Source organism: Pituophis catenifer, unplaced genomic scaffold (assembly GCF_029215685.1).
Source record: "Pituophis catenifer annectens isolate HBS135680 unplaced genomic scaffold, rPitCat1.0.hap2 SCAF_1, whole genome shotgun sequence".
Lineage (NCBI taxonomy): Eukaryota > Metazoa > Chordata > Lepidosauria > Squamata > Colubridae > Pituophis > Pituophis catenifer.
This window is the reverse complement of record NW_027256881.1, coordinates 180,418,433-180,435,623: the sequence shown is the minus strand read 5'-3', so window position 1 is coordinate 180,435,623 and position 17,191 is coordinate 180,418,433. Positions and strand designations below refer to the sequence as shown.

Here is a 17,191-nt window from a genome sequence, read left to right as displayed (position 1 = left end):
ATAAGTTCACTTTACTACAAAGAAGCTGAGGATTTTGCTCCAAGATATTTCTCCATCATAATTTTTTTCTCTCTCTCTAACCAAGAGAGATGAATGACTATTATGTGGGCAATACCATTTTGATAGGAATGTGGAAACTTAGATTATGAGGTTAAGGAAAATATTTCTGGCAATTGATGTTCCCACCGTCATGGCCCTTATCAAAAATTAGTCTGTTTTGTTACAGGTAGTAAATTCTATATCAAAACAGTGTAAAAGTCTGGGTACTCTCTGCTCCCCTTTCTAAAACAATGTGGGACTGGCAGGTAGATTATAAAGAGGTGGTTTAAAACCTAGATCTTCCTATTCTTAGTCCAAAACACTACACTATATATGCACTCTGTCTTTCTCTATTACCTGTAGATACCGTGTCCACACATTTTGCCTTCTTTCCAAAATCCAATATAATGGTCACTCTTCTTCATTGTTTTATTTGGTAGTTTATATTCACCATATCTGCCAATATTTAAAAAATCACAGCATTTTACAATACATCTAAATACTAATTTGCAAAACCATGCATGCTTCAAGAAAGGTTTGGAAGATATACTTTGGATGTCTATACTATGTAAACATAGTAGTATCTTCTATTCAATAGGCAATTGAAGTTTCTCATGAGCCTTAAACAAAATTCTTCTGCTTTAAGGTGTTCTCCTAAAATGTTTTTGCTTTTGTGAAAGTCTGAAAAGTTGAGCTTCTCTACCAAGAAGGGAAGAATTGTTATGCTTACAGAGTCCAACCCCCTCCTTCCAAATAATGTTTAAGCCTGCCCAGCCCTACTAATCCTAATGTGACAGTACATTTTTAAAAAAAATATATTTGTGAACAGCAGGTTTCCCCCCTCCCTCGGCTTAGTTTATTATACCTACCCATCCTCCATGCCATTTCTGAACATGCCAGAATACATCTTTCCATCTGCCCACTTCAAGACTCCTCTGAAATATATGGAATACTATAATTATATTGGTTCTATATTTAAATTATCACAATACAGGTTATGCATAATTTTTATAACTTCCAAAAGCAACTAGGCTATGCCAGATTAACTTTTAATTCTCAGAGTTATGACAATGTAGGCTAAGGGGCTTTCAATATATATTACTGCGTCTATTTCAGGGTAAATCTATTATAAACATTTAAATACAATAAATGACTTCTCATATAATCTGGAAAAATTTCAGTTTCACCTTCCATGTGGCTTCCCAGAAAGCCATCGACCATTGTAAACAGCATCCTTAAGCCGAGGGTCTTTATAGAAGGTATATCTTGCATTCCTTGAAATAGGAGGCTCCTGCCTCTGAAGGCTTCCACTACCACCATAGGGAGGAAAATCAGATGTCCCTTTTAAGGCCTGATCTATAGCTTGGCTTATAGATTTCAGCCACTTAGTCTGAAACAGAGTGAAAAATAGTCAAAGGCTTTCTGATGCCTACATTCCTCTTCCTTCTCTCATTCTGCATCTCTTGCAGGAATTCCATGGAATTGGTATTACACATCTACTGAGGTCATGGAATTCATACATAATAACAATAGTGGATTGTAGAATACAGTATAAACATTCCAGTACTTTTACTCTTTAAAAATCAGAATTGAATTTTAACATTACCAGTTATATAGGCCCAATATACAATGGTATATCAGACATTTCTTCCTAAATAAATTAGTTAACCATTATGTAATTTGTGAAGCTCATGGCCTATATAGTAGAGCTCAGTCCAGCTATGAGTTGTGGGTTACCATTTTAAAATAAATGCTGAAAGATAGACAACATATGATTATTTAATGTTAGTAGTTCTGAAAGTACATAGGTTCACACCACTAAAAAAGTCAATGTTCAACAATTGACATTTGTTCTGTCCCCTTTTTTAATTTTAATTTTTAAAAATTAAAGGATAAAATGGACATACTTAATACGCAACAGACTTAACACAGTTGTTTAGTCTTTTACCACCACTAAAAAACAGTTATGAGGACCCTCTGAAGATGTAATTTTATCTCTATCAACTATTGGGAATCCCACCTAAAAAAATGTTGAAAAAGGTGAGATCCCTGTTTGCTAAGCAGTTACCTCTTCTTATCAACTATTTTCCAAAGATGGGATATTTCGACAGTACACTAATTCTAGAGGAAATTTACACAATATAATGATTTTATTAGGTTGATCCGAAATCATCACAGATCATAAAAAAATGTTTCATACCAATTTCAAAGAATGGAACAGAAAAAATATAGAATAGGCTCTAGAAAGCAAGCCATACTAGAAAATTGAAAAATCATTAATGCATCTGATGAACTGAATGGAGGGAAGGGGCAAAAAAAGTCCTACCTTTTCTTGTGGAGTTGATGAAATGAGAATAAATTGTTCTTCAGGTGTAGTGATTCTCAAACCATTCCTAGAGGAAAGAAAATAAACAAAGAGTGTTGTAAATGTTAATCAGAGAAATGACTATATTACATTCTTTTCATATAAAAAAATCCAAGACTCATTTGTTCTCCCTTTCTTCTTCGCTTCACATCACCGTAATTAATGCATATTACATTATCCAAGGAACAAACTTTGTCATCTTCTCTCTAGTATTGACTAAATATAGCAATTCAGACTTCTGGTTTTACTACGGAATTTTTATTCCAGGAGGACACAAGATGGAGAATATTTCTGCAACAGTGAAGAATGACATAGCTAACCCTATTCCACTCCATTTCAGAATTCCTAGAGCAGGGGTGTCAAACTCAAGGATTTGACCCTCAGGGTGCTTAGATCTGGCCCATGGGGCTGCCCTGGAAACAGTGAAGGACCGGTCTGCAGTGCCTCTGCCACAGCGAAAACGGAGCTCTGTTTTCACTGGCAGAGGGTTGTAGGAGGCCATCGCAGCCAAAAACAGATGTCAAGCTGGCCACACACCCCTGGCCACGCCCCCCCTGGTCAAACACAACCTTGATGCAGTCGTCAATGAAATCGAGTTTGACACCCCTGTCCTAGAGGGAGATGGGCAAAGCTGCTGCAGCTGGTCTCCTTCCTCTCCATCCCACACCTGCTCCAAAGGGCTATCAACATGATGTGTTCTGTGGGAAGGATCTATGACTTCTTCTAGAGTCATTAAAAAAATGTACTGTCTACATGATTGCTTATTTAGATTGACAGGATTTGAATCCTGAAAAACAAGATGCAATAAATAAATACTTTTCTTCTTAAACAATTGCATGAGCAATTGTTAATGAAGAATGCATGCAGTCTGCAAATACAGGTAGTCGTTGACTTACGACCGCCAAAAATTTCTGTTTCTAAGCAAGACAGTTGTTAAGTGAGTTTTGCTCCATTTTACAAATTTTCTTGCCACAGTTGCTAAGTGAATCACTGTAATTGTTAAGTTAGTAACACAGGCGTTAAGTGAATCTGTCTTTCCCATTGACTTTGCTTGTCAGAAGCTTGCAAAAGGAGATCACATGACTCCAGGATACTGCAACTCTCTTAAATATGAGTTAGTTGCTAAGCATATGAATTTTGATCACATGACATAGGGATGCTGCAATGGCCGTGTGAAAAACGGTCATAAGTAATTTTTTTCAACTGAAAAAACTTTCAACGGTCACTAAATTAACTGTTGTAAATCAAGGAATCACCTGTAGACTGTATAAAACTAAATACTTTTACATCTGAAGTGTACATTAGATTGTTTCATAGATTCAGCAGGTTTACACTTAAAAGCCCATATTAACAATTGTGTCAATTGACACAATTTAAATTCTCTTATGAGTATGAAAGCAATTTCAAGAGTAAGTAGGAATAGGCTGCAAAATAAGTTTTAAAAGAATCAATAATTTGTTAACTAGTCCAAACCAGGTGTGAAATGCTACCGGTTTGCTCCAGTTCAGGTGAACCAGTAGTGATAAAAACTACCAGTTCGGGTGAACTGGTAGTAAAAAAAAGCTACCGGTAGTTTACCTGCTTTCTAGCAAGGCTAAATCGAGCGGCACAGCCAATCGTCGAATCGTAGCTTTTTTTAACTACCGCTTCGCCCAAACCGGTAGCTTTTTAAACGTGTAGCATGTGTTTGGTGTGTACTGCACATGCGTATGCAGTGTGCGCTTGGCGCGCAATGCACATGCGCAGACAGCAAACCGGTAGCAAACCAGTTCAGATTTTCACCACTGGTCCAAACTTAATATAAAGCAACTGAAAAATACTTACATATTACCAGACTCTTCTGAAACAGGTTCTACCCACAGGGTAGACAAAGAAAAAATATGGTGAGTTGAGAACTATAAGAGAAAAAAAGGAAAAGATCAATCTTCATATTATGTTTATGGCCATAATGTAAGGTTCAGTCCATGATCTTTGCTTGGGCCCTAGCTTTCAAAAAGCTTCTGGTTACAATTCAAGATGTTGGTTGTTACTACCTATAAAAACCTTTTGTGGTATGGGATCAGAATGCTTCTCTCTACAAGCCCTCCTACATGTATAGGAGGAGAGCATGCTCTGGGTCCCTTTGATTAAGAAATACCATTTTATGGGACCCAAAATGTTGTGGCACTTGACCACTGGAACATCTCCCCCCCTAAGATTCCCCTCACCACTAGCCTTTTGAAAAGCAGTCAAGACTTGGTTCATTGCTCAGACTTTGGATGATTAGTAACTGCTTTGAGGTTTTATTCTCAGCTGTCTTTTTCTGTTTTAAGATTATTTGGGGGATTGTTTCTGAAATATTTTTTAATTATTGGTTTAATTTTAAATTCTATTGGTTGCCCAGAATTCCTCAGGTGAGAGGGACAGCCATATTAAATAAACAAACTCTAGTGTGATTGCGACATTCAAGTTCTATTGCAGTCTGTGCGTTACCATATCTGTACAAAGAAAAACTCTGATCCATAATTCAGTGATGTCCTCTATTCTTAACATGCCTGATTAGCAGCAATTGACAAAGACTGGGGGAAAAAAACAGTAGCAGCATTTGGTTTCTCTTTTGTGATAAATTACTCACAATTTAGAAGATCCGAATAACTGGACTGGATGATAATAAAAAAGAATTCAGAGGGAAGAGAGGGAGGGAAGGAAAACAAAATCTATTTTTGAATTGCGTTTGGACTAATGAACCTACAAACTAATGAACTAGCCTATATTCATTTTTTATTATTTCAGAAAATAGAAAAATCTTACCACATGCCAGGCAGAATAATTTTAGTGACAACACAGAAGACTGCCCAATTAGTTACCTATATGTTCTATACCTATAAAATAAATACAGATATTGAATATTTCTCTACTGCGGATATAGATACATTTAGTTTGCCAGGAGGAGCATGTTGTGGGTCCATCTGCTAAGGAGCTTCATTTTGCAGTTAAGAGAGCCTTTTCTGCCATGCCCCCATCCTTTGGGACACCCTTTGAAACAAGGTGAAATTGGCCAACCTTACAGACCTTCTGGAAGACCTTTAAAACCTGTTTGTGACATCAGGCCTGTGGATGTGAAAGTTTTGAAATGCAGTCTTCTGTGTTTTTCTTTTATTATAATTTTAATTGTTTTAATTGTGTTTTAATAGTTTTGTTATTTTAATTTTGATTGTTGAGTTTTTGTTATTATAACTATGTGCACTGCCCAGAGTCAGATAAGCAAGATGGGTAGCTATACAGTATAGATGAAATAAACATGCTTTCAATTTGAAGGCTTCCTTGTCCTAGGAAGAGATGACTGTCCCATTCTTCAAGTACAGACCTGAGCATGGACTAAGGCATCATTGAAGAGGATAAACCAATTCACTGAAAATCTCCCAGCATGTTGCAGCGACAATCCTCGATTGCTGCTTTCACAGATTAGTCGCCGTTCAGGTTTCCTCAAGGAATCCTATAATTGAAAAGAAATACAAGGCAATTTAACAACAGGTAAAGCAATTCATGCTAGGAATTTGCAATGTAGTGCTGGTGGAGTTTGAATTTATTTGCATTTAAACATTGTAATGTAATGGAATGGAATGATAAATCATAATTAACAAGATACCATTTTCTAAAACTAGAAGAATTATCTTCATGAAAGTAGAAACAGAAAGTATTACAATTTGTGGTAATAAATAATATCAGCTCCTAATACACACACACACACACATACTGTCATTTTCCCAGGAAATGTTTTCCAAAAACCCAGTGTATATTCAGCGTCTTTTCTTTTCCTACTGAGATGGACAGCCAGAGATTCATAAGAAGAGCTGGAATCCTGAAGGCTTTGATATTCTGGAGATGTCTACAGAGAAAGAGAAAGAATGGAGACTCATGAATGTTCCACAAGACCAATATTCCCAATATTTTGATATAAATTACCGTATTTTTTGCTCCATAAAATACTCCAGACCATAAGATGCACCTAGCTTTTGGAGAGAAAAACAAGAAAAAAATAATCTGCCTCTGCCTCCCAGCCCCAGCACGTGGCTTGTCAGGGCTCCACTCCGTTGCACTCACCACCGGTCAGCTGAGCGACAGCTGGATTCCAGCCTCCCATAGCCCTGCCAATCAGTGGGCTGGCTGACCAGAAACGGTGCTATTGCTGCCTCCTGTGTCTGCTGTCTCCGCTGGGAATGCTGGAGCCTTCGCCAGCATTCCCTGGCTATTGCTGCTGCTGCCTATCAGCGGTTGGATCAGCTTCCCGGAATACCGCCAATCAGCTGTTCCAGGTGGCAGGAATCATCGCCTATCACTGTCGCCTGTGGCATCCCCACCACCTGGAACAGCTGATCAGTGGTATTCCAGGAGGCTGATCCAACTGCCGATAGGTGCCGGCGCTGCCAGCAAGTGACAGGCAGAGAAAGCAATAGGCAATATTTGCTCCATAAGAGGCACAGACATTTCCACCCACTTTTTTGGGGGAGAAAAAATGTGTCTTATAGCGCAAAAAATATGGTACTTTATATTGCAATATTAGAAAAACCCGTATTTAATATATCAGTGAAGTTAGAATAGCTGGATAAATAAATTTACCTTCCATAACACTGGAGCTATAGTGACATATTAGATAAATTAACTTTCAATCTACTAAAGCCAAGATGTTAGCAGTATTTACACTTAAAAAGTTTATATACAGTACACATTTTTTGCCCCAGCAGGTGGCAGCATCTAGCAGTCTTTCCTGGAATCAGAAGAAAACAGCAGAGCAGCCGTTAGTACTTGGAAGAGAGATTTCTAGGAATCCTAGGGATGTAAAGACTGCAATTTCGGGGGGGGGGGGGGGGAGATAGGTGGTGGCAAGCCATTTTTTTTAGAGCTGCCAAGAACCACGTCTGTGAAATTACCAGGGGTTGACCTCAGCTTTACAGAATTTTATAATTACCATTTGTAATATTCTGGAAACAGCCTTGGGGCTCATAAAGTCTGATTTCAGCATGATTTATAGCGAAGTAATTTTTAAACTGCCACCTAAGAAGATCCTCTATTTTCTAAAGAGGCTTAAGGGTAACCTAAACATTGCAGCCTTTGTTTCAAGTTCCAGGTAGCAAATTCACATGCAACCTGTAGAGTGCTGGTGAAACCTACAGTTCTGCTAAATTCCCAAAGTGTCCCCTCCTCCAGGAAATCCACCCCAAAGAGAAAGATTCCTTTTGGGAATCAAATGCACTGAGGAAGGCAGATCTCTCAGGGATATTATTACCACTATTAGGATGCTGAATTGTTCGGTCAACAGGAAAAGATTTGTTGGGGGTTAGGAGCCAGTAGTGGAAAGGAAAGGTGGCTTACAGCATCAGTGCATATTCCATTACTCTGATCAGTCTTTGCAACATCTTCCTTTCACCTTCATCTTCCCAGTGCCTTGTTTTCCTGTTCCTTCCTTTTATGAGGAACTCAAAGATGAAGAGTGTACATATACCAATAGCCATTCAACTATCCCATTGCCATCTCTTCCGCATCCAGAATTCAAAACATGTGAAGCAATGGTGGGTTCCTCCCGGTTCGGCCGAGCCAGTAGCAGTGACGATATGATGTCACCGAACCAGTTCTCTTTGTTCGGGAGCTGGGCCCTCCCCCCCGCGTTATTCTTACCTTTTATTTGGCCCCACCCCCAATTTTTCGCTGTCTCCCGAGTCCCAGCTGATCGGCTGGAAGGAAAAAAACTGTTTAAACTCTTGCCATGGGGCTTCAAAGGGCTGCCCTACAGCTGATCAGTGTTAAAAGGCAGTGTGGTGGTAGACCAGTGTGCTCGAAAAACAAATGGGTAGACTGGTGCCTCAAAAAACAAATGAGTAGACCAGTGCCTCCAAAAACAAATGAGTAGAGCGGTGCCTCCAAAAACAAATGAGTAGACCGAAACGCTCCAAGAACAAATTTGTAGACCGGTACAGCTCTGTAAGCAGTTAAAAACCTGGTAGACCAGTAACTCTGCTAAATCCTAAAGAATTGTCACATGACCATCAAACCACCCCCACAAAATAAACCACGCCCACAGAACCAGTAGTAAAAAATTTTTAGAACCCACCCCTGATGTGAAGAAACTTATCCACTTTTTAGAGGAAATAGCAACCACTGTTTGGATCCCTTTCCCAAATAACGGGTGAATTCATTCAGAATTTATCCACATAAGAATTTGTCTACTTTATCATAAGTCCACTAACCGTGGTCTGCTAAACTTAATTTTTACTGGACTTGAGCCTAACCCTAAATTTAATACAATGTGACCTTCAACTACCAGAAATCCCCAATCAGAATTCTGGCTAAGGAATTCTGGAAGTTGAAGTCCATGTATCTTAAAGTTGCCATGGTTGGGAAACACTGCTCTTATACTTTTGCTAAGAGTCCTCATTTTGATGATGGAAAAATTTTACAATACCAAAGAATATACACATGACAACAGCTGCCATGCAACTGCCAATATTATTAATAGCTTCCATCCTGAAATAAGCATGCAAATCAGTTGTTGGAATGCAATCTTCCACTCTGTTAAAGGGATTATTTCATGAAAATAGTTACTAGACAGTATTCCATTATCTCATACTGAACTCTTATACAACATAAAGAAATTCCCAGAATGTTTCAATAATAAGCCTTTTTTTGAGTTTATAGGCAATTCCATAGCTAGGAATATATTTAATGAAGATTAACTGTCCTATTTACTATGGCTAAACCAAAGAATGCAGAACCATGCAAACAAGTTCACATTCAGAAGCACACAGTAAAAGATAAACAATTAAATCAAATTGCATGATTTAGCTATCCCGAGACAGATTACGGGATTAAAAACAAATAGATAACCTACTATTTAAAAAAAACTTTCACACTGAACAACTTACCACTTCAAAACAGGTAGCAAGCTTTAGTAAAACTCTAGCATAATTATGAAGTCGTCTGATTGGCAAGAAAAACAGAGCATTTAGCATATCCATTAATGGATAAATCTCATTTGTCTCTGACAGATCTTGAAGTAATGCTTGGTTTTTGCCTAAGAAATCCCTACAGGTAAAGGTAAATATGTATTATGTCTCAACAGTACTCAGTATTTAAAGAAATGAAATGAATTTGATTATTTAAGGAAATAACTTTATATAACACACACACATACCATTGCAAACATGATTAATAGAAAGATATGATACACAAACACACACACACACACACACACACACACACACACACACACACACACACACAGAGAGAGAGCTTCCCCAAAAATATGACCTACCCTGAAAATAAGCCCTAGTCAGATTTTTGGGAATGGGCGTAATATAAGACCTACCCCAAAAAATAAGCCCTAGTTAAGGTGGCATGGCCAGCATAGGAGGCAGCCCTTCCCTTCTCCGGTCACCTCATGGAGGCTTGGCCCACGGATCAGCTGAGCCAGCAAGGCCAGGAACTGCCTCTCATTCTGTCTCTTTGCAGAGGTCTCCCAGTGCAATGCTCTGCTGCAACTTCGGAGCAAAACTCCACCTTCCCTGCGTAGGATTGAAAGGCTGAAAGCTTTGGAGGGAGCATTTTTGGGATGTGCATCTGTGCAGAGCTCCCCAAGGATAGAACAATTGGCAGGGAAATGGGGGGAATTTTCCTGCTGATCGGAGCAAGGCGAAGCCTCCAGCCTTGCAATCCTCCGCAGGGAAGGCAGAGGTATGTTCTAAAGCTGCAGCAGAGCGTTGCACCAGACCTCCACAGGTAACATTTCTGAAATGTTAACTTTTATCACAGTACTCACAGGAAAATCCACCCCTCATCAAGGTTTGATTTGCTTTCTGTGAAGCTTTGGGCTGAGAAAGGTCTGTGCTTTCTCATTCACTTCTTCCCCCTCCCCTCCTCCGGCTGTCCATTTCAGCTTTGGCAGACAACCATTCACCAGGGTGGAGGATCCCTCGTGGAGTGCGATCGAACCTACAACCCCAACGAACCCAGTGGGCGCGAGCTACCCCAACCCAAAAAGGGGAAGGAGTTGAAGGGGGGGGGCTATGGGAATTCTGGGAGTTGAAATCCACAAGTTTTTAAATGGCCAAGCGGCTGCCCATGCTGCTGCTGACCTCTTCGCCCTCCTGGCAGCGCTGCTCTCAGTAGCGCTGTGGGACTGCTCCTGTCTAGCTGGGTTGAATCATCCCAGATTAAAAACCTCTGAAAATGGAGCCATGCTGCCTTGCCTGCTGTTTTACCACACACAGCTGGAATGAGAGTTACAGCGCCCGCCAAGGCCCGAAGAGCACCGAGCTCAGTGTAGCTGTAGCCCAGTGCCTGCAGCACCAAGTAGGTGTGTAGGCTGGTGTTCAGCAGCCCAAAGGCGGCTGCAGGCAAGGCGGCACAGGCAGCATGGCTTCACCCGCAATGCCAGCAGCATGGGGCCTGCCGCATCCGAGAAGTATCCCAGCAGCAGCTGGGCTAGCAGGCAGGGTAGGTGAGAAGCTCCCTGCCAGCCAGGCACTGAAGCTCTGCCACTGCTGCTGGGAGGAGGGGGGGGAAAGAGAAAGAGAGATCTGATCCAACCTCAGAGGGCTGGCGGCAATGTGCTCTTTCTTTCACACACACACACAAACACACAGAGGTACCTCACACACACACACACACACACACACACACACACACACACACACCCTCCAAGGCAGCCACATTCCTTCACTATTCTGCTTTCTAGTTCCGTTCTCTGCTGGGCGTATAGGGCAAGAAATCTGTGGGACTACCATTAAAAAAAACCCTTCTTGCAAGAAGTTGGAATTGATTGATTGAACTTTTTTTTACGGTAGTCCCACGAACTTGTTTCTCTGCACACAATGGTGAGAAAAGCAATGGAGCTGGAAATTGGGAACTGATAGGCAAAGAAAGGCTTGGAGGAAGCGAGGGCACCTGGGTGGTGGTGGGTGGGGCAAGCTTTTCTGCTGACAAATTCCTCCTCTTTGACGGCCGATGCCAAAAGGCAGGGAAAGAGCTACCGGGGAGAAGCCAGTTGTCCCGGGAGTTGGGAATACCCTTTCACCCCACCCCAGTTGCCATCCCCAAATTGCATAGATAAAGGGGGTGGGCGGCTAAGTGAGGGGCAGGAAGCCTTGTCATGCCTGGCAAGAGGGGGAGAAGAGACAGCAAGAGGAGCCCAATCTCACTCCACGCACCCCAATGAAAGGCAACAGCAGCCTGGCTGCTTCCCTTCCCTGACCTCTCTGGCACTGGAAGCCAACTAACAGGCACACACCCAGTCACTCATTCATCCCCCGCTCTCTCTTCCTCACCAGCCGAGATCAGAAGTCCAGAATCGCCGTCGCAGCCCAGAAGAACACAAGAAATGGGCTCCCTTGCAGCGCCTCCTCTCCTTCTTCTCCTCCCAGGCAGTGGTGGTGCATCTGGTTCACTGATTTTGGCCTGATCTTGGCCAGTGGTGGCAGGGTCTGACCCGATCCTGGCCAGCAATCCTGCGGGCAGGAAATGGTCACGCCGATCCCGCTTCATGGCCGTGCCGACAGAGCCCGCACCAGCCACTGCTCGGAGCTCCAGCACCAGGTCCCCCCCTCCCCAATCCCAGGTCGACAGGTTGCTTGACCTGGGACTCATGGCCTGGTGACAATCCCCATGTCGCCTGCTCCACATGTTTGCTGAGTAGGGATTTGGGAACTAGCCAGACTGGCTGAGTGTGCACAAAATGCTGAGCTGGAGAACAGGGCTGGGGGGGGTGGTTCGCGCCCAGCTGGCTTCACGTAGGAGAGGAGGTGCTGCGAGGGAGCTCATTTCTTGCATTGGCCGGGTGGGAAATACCCTACAGTGTACAAGCTTCACCTTTATCATGATTTTAATCATTCATTAGTGCAAGAATAAATCAAATGACTCTCCGCATGAAAATGTGCACTTACACTGCTGGCTTGGAGAGTACTGAAAATCCTCCCATAACCAAAAAGTTTGTCAAGGAAGCAGAGTACCTAAAACAGAACAGTGGAAGAAAAGTGAATATTCTTGTGGATATCATCATGAATCTGTCTAATAGAAAATGTAAGAAATGAAACTCTTTCTGCCTAATCTCCGACCTTCCAGCCTTTAGCATTTCAATGTGTTTATATCACTAGACTCTGGAAGTAGAGTTTTCTCTCACTTTGCTTTGATAACAAGGAACTCTATGTCCAAATTCTGATACCTTTACATGTTGTTCTCTCCCCCGTCCCAGTACAGCAGTACAACATTACTATTCAAACTCAAATTTTCCCATCTGGCCTGGAGTATCTCACATCATAAGCGCTGTGATTAGGAAGCAAAGCAGCATTGGTTCCTGCTATACAAGATTTATATGAAAATACCCAAAGTAATGGGATAGGTAATAAAGAGGTATTTTTTTTCTTAGTAGCTTTTCTGTCTGAGGCATATGTCAATAGTATAGCATAATAGCCATTTGTATGTCACATTAAAATGAAAGATATATCACAGCATGAATCTATGAACTGTATTCTTAAAGGTTATTGACTAACAGATTTAATATTCTCCTGTATTTACAGCATGGCACACCTTACATTTGATAATTGAAAATGCCCAACGCTTGTGTTTCAGTGCTAATACGATCATAAAAATACTCAATTGATGACAGTTTCAAGAATTCTGCTTCTTGCCTGCCAGTCTATAGGAGTAGCTGGTGATTTTTCCAATCATTCTTCAACTTAATTTTACAATGCAAGTCAGCAGTTCAGAAAACAGTAAGCATAATGTTTGAAAACTCTGTTAGTTTTTGTTTAGAATTCATTCCATTTTCAGATGCAGCTTTACCTAGTGTAATAAAAATCCACAAATTAAAAAAAAAAATCCTTACTCAGTATAACTTTCCAAAAACAGATTTGAATGCTTCAGAATCACCAGATTCTTTGCTTCTTTTAATCCTTGAAGAAAGCTGGTCAAAGAGGCTCCATGCTGACCAATCAGGTAACACAATTTGCTGAATGTGCTTGCCATTTCTTGCAGCAATTGGATGGTAGATGCCGTACCTAAATTATCTGTAACCCAACAATAGTTGAAATACATGGTAGAAACATTGCCAATTCAATATATTAGAAACAAGAATTAGTTTAAGCTCTCAAAACTATACATTTAAAACTGTTTTCAAAGATTCTCATGAACTAGTCATTAGTAAATCCATCTTTATTTAATTACAGTTATGAACACTTAATCATCAAGGACCTTTTACAACATACCATGGGAGTTTAGCTCATCATACATACAAGTCAGGACACAAATAATTTGCTGGGAATGAGAATAGGAGGGAAAATTTGGAAGGAGCATTTTGCAAGAAGGTTGGTCATGAATGTGGCCGCAAGAATCTGAGGATTGAAGCTAGCTATGGAGTGAGGGGAAAATTAAGAATGTCAGCTGGACAACAAAGCTCAGCTGAAGGAATGGAACATTTTAAATAATTTATAGAATATGACTTATTTACTGCAATGGGAAATTCAGGCTGTTTTCCTTTTCTATGAAGAGGAATGTAGGGGGAACTTTGATGAAGGAAGGCAGGAGCTGTTAAGGGAAGAGAAATGACAACTTTGACCTATGAAGACTAAAAATCCCCTAACCCAATACATCTTCCTATGGAAAAGGAAGCATTGGTTCAGTTGTTTCATGCCAAAATGAGCACCTATCCATACTACAAAAATACTCTTTCAAAGTATCTAAAAAGATCAGTTCAACTACAAGAACATTTAGAAAGCCTAATTCATTATAATAAGCTGAGAAAAGTTTCTGAAAAGTAAACAGGGCTCTGGGGAAAAAAAGAAGGAAATCCCCAGAAGAAAATTATGTTAATGGACACTGCCCCTTTGGTTATTTCAAAACACCATTGTCTTTGTAGTCCTGTTTCATTGTCACAGACATCCTAATAGCCTTATTGAACTCACTAGGCACGTAATGTGCTATAGTCAGTAACATTTCTGGCTGCTACATCCAATCAATTCATATTTTAATTTGCTTAAACTGTAACCCCACCCCTCTTCAGATGTATCTTGTTGAATCACTGAGAACTGGATGGTAAATAAATTTAATACATATGATTTGTCTCTAGTACTGTGAATACACCAATGTGTACTTTCAGTGTAATGTGTTTTAATCTCTAGTACCAACAAAGGAAACATCGGCATCAAATATTGCTACAAATTGGCAAAAGAACCAAGATACTCCAGATATATAGAAGCTAAATTTGGGCTTTTGCAGCAAAGACCAAATACCTCACATTGAGGAGCTTAACTGACAAGATTGTTACCCTTTTCTTTTGGTTTGTGCAAATATTTTGGATGCTATTCCAAAAGACCCTAGTAGCAAGAATGATTATACAAGGACACTCCTCCCATGTGAGTGTATGCAGGAGGTGCACAGAATGCCCTGCAGCTTGACAACGAACCTGGGTGGCTGAGAGATACCTCTGGAGAAGATTATCACTTCATGGTCCTTGAGAAGATGAGGTCAAGAGATGCCTCTGCAGGAGATCGCTGCCTTACATATTGTGTGTATCAGTGGTGGATATGCCACAGATGCAAGATGAGCCTCTGAGGGAATGCATCCTTGACCATCAGGGCAAGACCTGTATACTATCCATAATTTAGTATATTAATTTGGAAAATGGTCAGGTGTCAGGTTGTGTGATGGAAAATGAGGAAGTAGAGACTGAGGAATTATGGGACTTTAGCATTAGAAAATGTTGTACATGGGACTCTATCATGAACCCTCCAAATTTTCCATCAGCTGGGAAAGAGAAAAATGTAAGAAGGAAACTCAAAATAATCCTGTCTCACTTCTGCTTAGTGTAAGGAGAAACTCAGCAAGCTTTCAAGTTTCAGTTATTATGTCCTGGAACAATAATATAGTATTCCTGTACTCCTTGCACTATTGGTTTCCTGCTCAAAGGCAGACAGTTTTTCATCTAGCACAATATACGACTGAGGTGGGTGGTCTAAATACAGAGCAAAACCGAAGACAAAAACACAATGGTACTCCTGTCCAAATAAAGAAACAAAAACAAAAAAATACTTCCTAGTGATTTTTAGAAGTCAGAAACTGAAGACAGTGAAATAAAAACACCTCTTACCAAATCCCAAGAGTGGTCGGAGAACTTGAGATTTTATAGAACTCAGTTTAGAGTAGAACTGTCGCTCTGTCGAAGCCAACTCATGAAGACTTGCGATGTATCCCATAATGTTCTTGTCCACTAAAGCCAAGCACTTATTTCCACCTGTTGTCACATGGCTAATATACCCTAGCTGGAAGAAAATACATTATTTTGAGAAATCTCTCAAGACAAGACTCAAGGTTAGCTCTACTTGATGTTCTGGTAGACATTTGCCTCTTCTATTTTACCACTTGATCTAGTGAAATAAACTCTTCAAAGTAGATACATAACATTAACGTGACTTACTATATATACCCTTTTATAAAAATCATGGTATCTGTACCATATGAAATATTAATACTTAAGGCATTTACTTGATCAGATTCAGGAATAATAGTCTTAGATCCGATAAACTGTATCTGTATTCTTTTTCTTTGATCATATCCTTAAATACCCAGGTTTGGCATAGATAGTGTGGCTTGTGAAATCAGATTCCAATGATGTTCAAGGATATTCATATTCATATTCATTCATCCTTGAATATGAATATGAATGTTAGCAATAATAGCCAACACCCTAGATAATAGGCTCAAGATCCAGATGGATCTTGACAGACTTGAACAGTGGGCCCTAACTAATAAAATGAAATTCAATGTAGAGAAAAGTAAAGTCTTACATTTAGGCAAGAAAAACCAAAACCACACATATAGACTGAAAGAAACCAGGCTTAATACCAGGTAGCAGTAACTGTGAGAGGGGTCTTAGTGGGCAACCAATTAAATATGAGCCAAGAGTGTGCAGTGGCAACAAAAAAGGCCAATGCAATCCTAAATTGCGTTAACAGAGGGATTCAATCAAGATCACATGAGGTACTAATAACACTCTATAAAGCCTTAGTAAGACCATACACCTAGAATACTACATCCAGTTTTGGTTACCACATTGTAAGAAAGATGTTGAGACTCTAGAAAGAGTGCAGAGAAGAGCAACAATGATGATTAGGGGACTAAAACATATGAAGAACGGTTACAGGAACTGGACATGGCTAGTCTAGTGAAGAGAAGGACCAGGGTAGACATGATAGCAGTGTTCCAGTATTTGAGGGGCTGTCACAGAGAGGAGGGGGTCAACCCCTATTTTTCAAAACACCTGAAAGCTAGTCAAGAAATAATGGATGGAAACTGATCAAGCAGAGATTCAACCTGGTAATAAGGAGAAATTTTCTGACAGTGAGAACAATCAACGAATGGAACAGCTTGCCTTTAGAAGTTGTGGGAGCTTCATCCCTGGAAGCTTTCAAGAAGAGACTGGACTGCCATCTGTCAGAAATGGTTTGGGTCTCCTGCTTGGGCAGGGGGTTAAATTATATGACCTAGAAGATCCCTTCCAACTCTATTATTCTGTTCTGTTCTTATTCTGTTCTGATATCAATTAAGCTCTTTCAGAAGATTTTACTCCTTCTGCTTTCTTACTGTTTCTCTTGAACCTACTTTCCATATTCACTTACTTACCAATAACAGAGAATATTTGTAGCTAAGGGTTGAAATGAGGGGTCCTTGGTTCTTTCCTGATGTTACCTAGTTTAGGTAATGAAACATCTGCAAGAAAACCACCAGAGAGCACCAAGGACCCTCACTTACTTTCTCTAAGAG

General features: G+C 40.4%; 1 protein-coding gene across 1 annotated transcript in view; it reads right to left on the bottom strand.

Moving 5' to 3' along the window:
* Window positions 1–17,191, bottom strand: part of ALS2 (alsin Rho guanine nucleotide exchange factor ALS2) — a 63,856-nt gene that overhangs the window by 29,038 nt on the left and 17,627 nt on the right. Inside the window, exons 10-20 of the mRNA XM_070933241.1 lie at window positions 15,519–15,690; window positions 13,260–13,440; window positions 12,319–12,384; window positions 9,304–9,463; window positions 6,141–6,272; window positions 5,751–5,879; window positions 4,229–4,299; window positions 2,366–2,432; window positions 1,227–1,429; window positions 909–974; window positions 397–495 (exon numbers count right to left, since the gene is read on the bottom strand). Coding sequence (XP_070789342.1) covers window positions 397–495; window positions 909–974; window positions 1,227–1,429; window positions 2,366–2,432; window positions 4,229–4,299; window positions 5,751–5,879; window positions 6,141–6,272; window positions 9,304–9,463; window positions 12,319–12,384; window positions 13,260–13,440; window positions 15,519–15,690 — 1,346 coding nt within the window. The remainder of the gene's footprint in view (window positions 1–396; window positions 496–908; window positions 975–1,226; window positions 1,430–2,365; window positions 2,433–4,228; window positions 4,300–5,750; window positions 5,880–6,140; window positions 6,273–9,303; window positions 9,464–12,318; window positions 12,385–13,259; window positions 13,441–15,518; window positions 15,691–17,191) is intronic.